The sequence below is a fragment of the Aptenodytes forsteri genome, unplaced genomic scaffold, assembly GCF_000699145.1.
Source record: "Aptenodytes forsteri isolate BGI_AS27 unplaced genomic scaffold, ASM69914v1 Scaffold192, whole genome shotgun sequence".
In the NCBI taxonomy this organism is placed as follows: Eukaryota; Metazoa; Chordata; class Aves; order Sphenisciformes; family Spheniscidae; genus Aptenodytes; species Aptenodytes forsteri.
The window spans coordinates 254,182-254,776 of record NW_008794891.1 but is presented as its reverse complement, the minus strand read 5'-3'; the positions used below and the strand labels follow the sequence as shown (position 1 = coordinate 254,776).

At 60.2% G+C, this 595-nt stretch overlaps 1 protein-coding gene across 1 annotated transcript in view; it reads right to left on the bottom strand.

Annotated features, from left to right (window-relative positions):
* The window catches only part of CLU (clusterin), a 3,676-nt gene that overhangs the window by 1,576 nt on the left and 1,505 nt on the right, over positions 1-595 (bottom strand). Inside the window, exon 4 of the mRNA XM_009275128.2 lies at positions 249-590. Within this exon, the coding sequence (XP_009273403.1) occupies positions 249-590 (342 nt within the window). The remainder of the gene's footprint in view (positions 1-248; positions 591-595) is intronic.

Here is a 595-nt window from a genome sequence, read left to right as displayed (position 1 = left end):
ACACACACACACACACACACACACTTTTATTTTTTTTTTTTGGGGGGGGGAACCCAAAACTCCAGCCCAGCTGTGCAAACAGCGGAGCTTGTGATTCCTGGGCTCCCGTGGGGATTCTCTGATGTGTCGTAGTAGGGTTGAGCTCATCCTCTAAGCTAGTCACCCCCTAGTAAGGAGGAGGGGGGGGATTGCCAGGAAGCCTGACCGTAAACCTGCTGCTTCCAGCCAAATTGGGGAGCCCACGACACCCAGCCCGTGGCGAGCACCCTACCTGAGGCAAAGCCACCCAGCGGGTGCTCCCAGCTGCCCTGCACCTCCTCCAGCATCCGCTGCGTCATCTCGAAGAGCGGCTGGAAGAGGTGGTGGAAGCCGTGGTGGGGATGCTGGAAGAAGGGATGCAGCTCCCGGGAAAACCTCTCGTTGCGCGGGGGGAAGCGGATGTGCTGGACAGGGGGGCGGAAAGCCTCGCGGAAACCGCCGAAGGGTGCTCGGAAGAAGGGATACATGCGGCCGTAGACCTGGGTGCTGTCCTGGAAGATGTCGTCCACCCCATCCTCCAGCAACCCGAAACGTTCTTCCAGGTCCTCGAACTGCC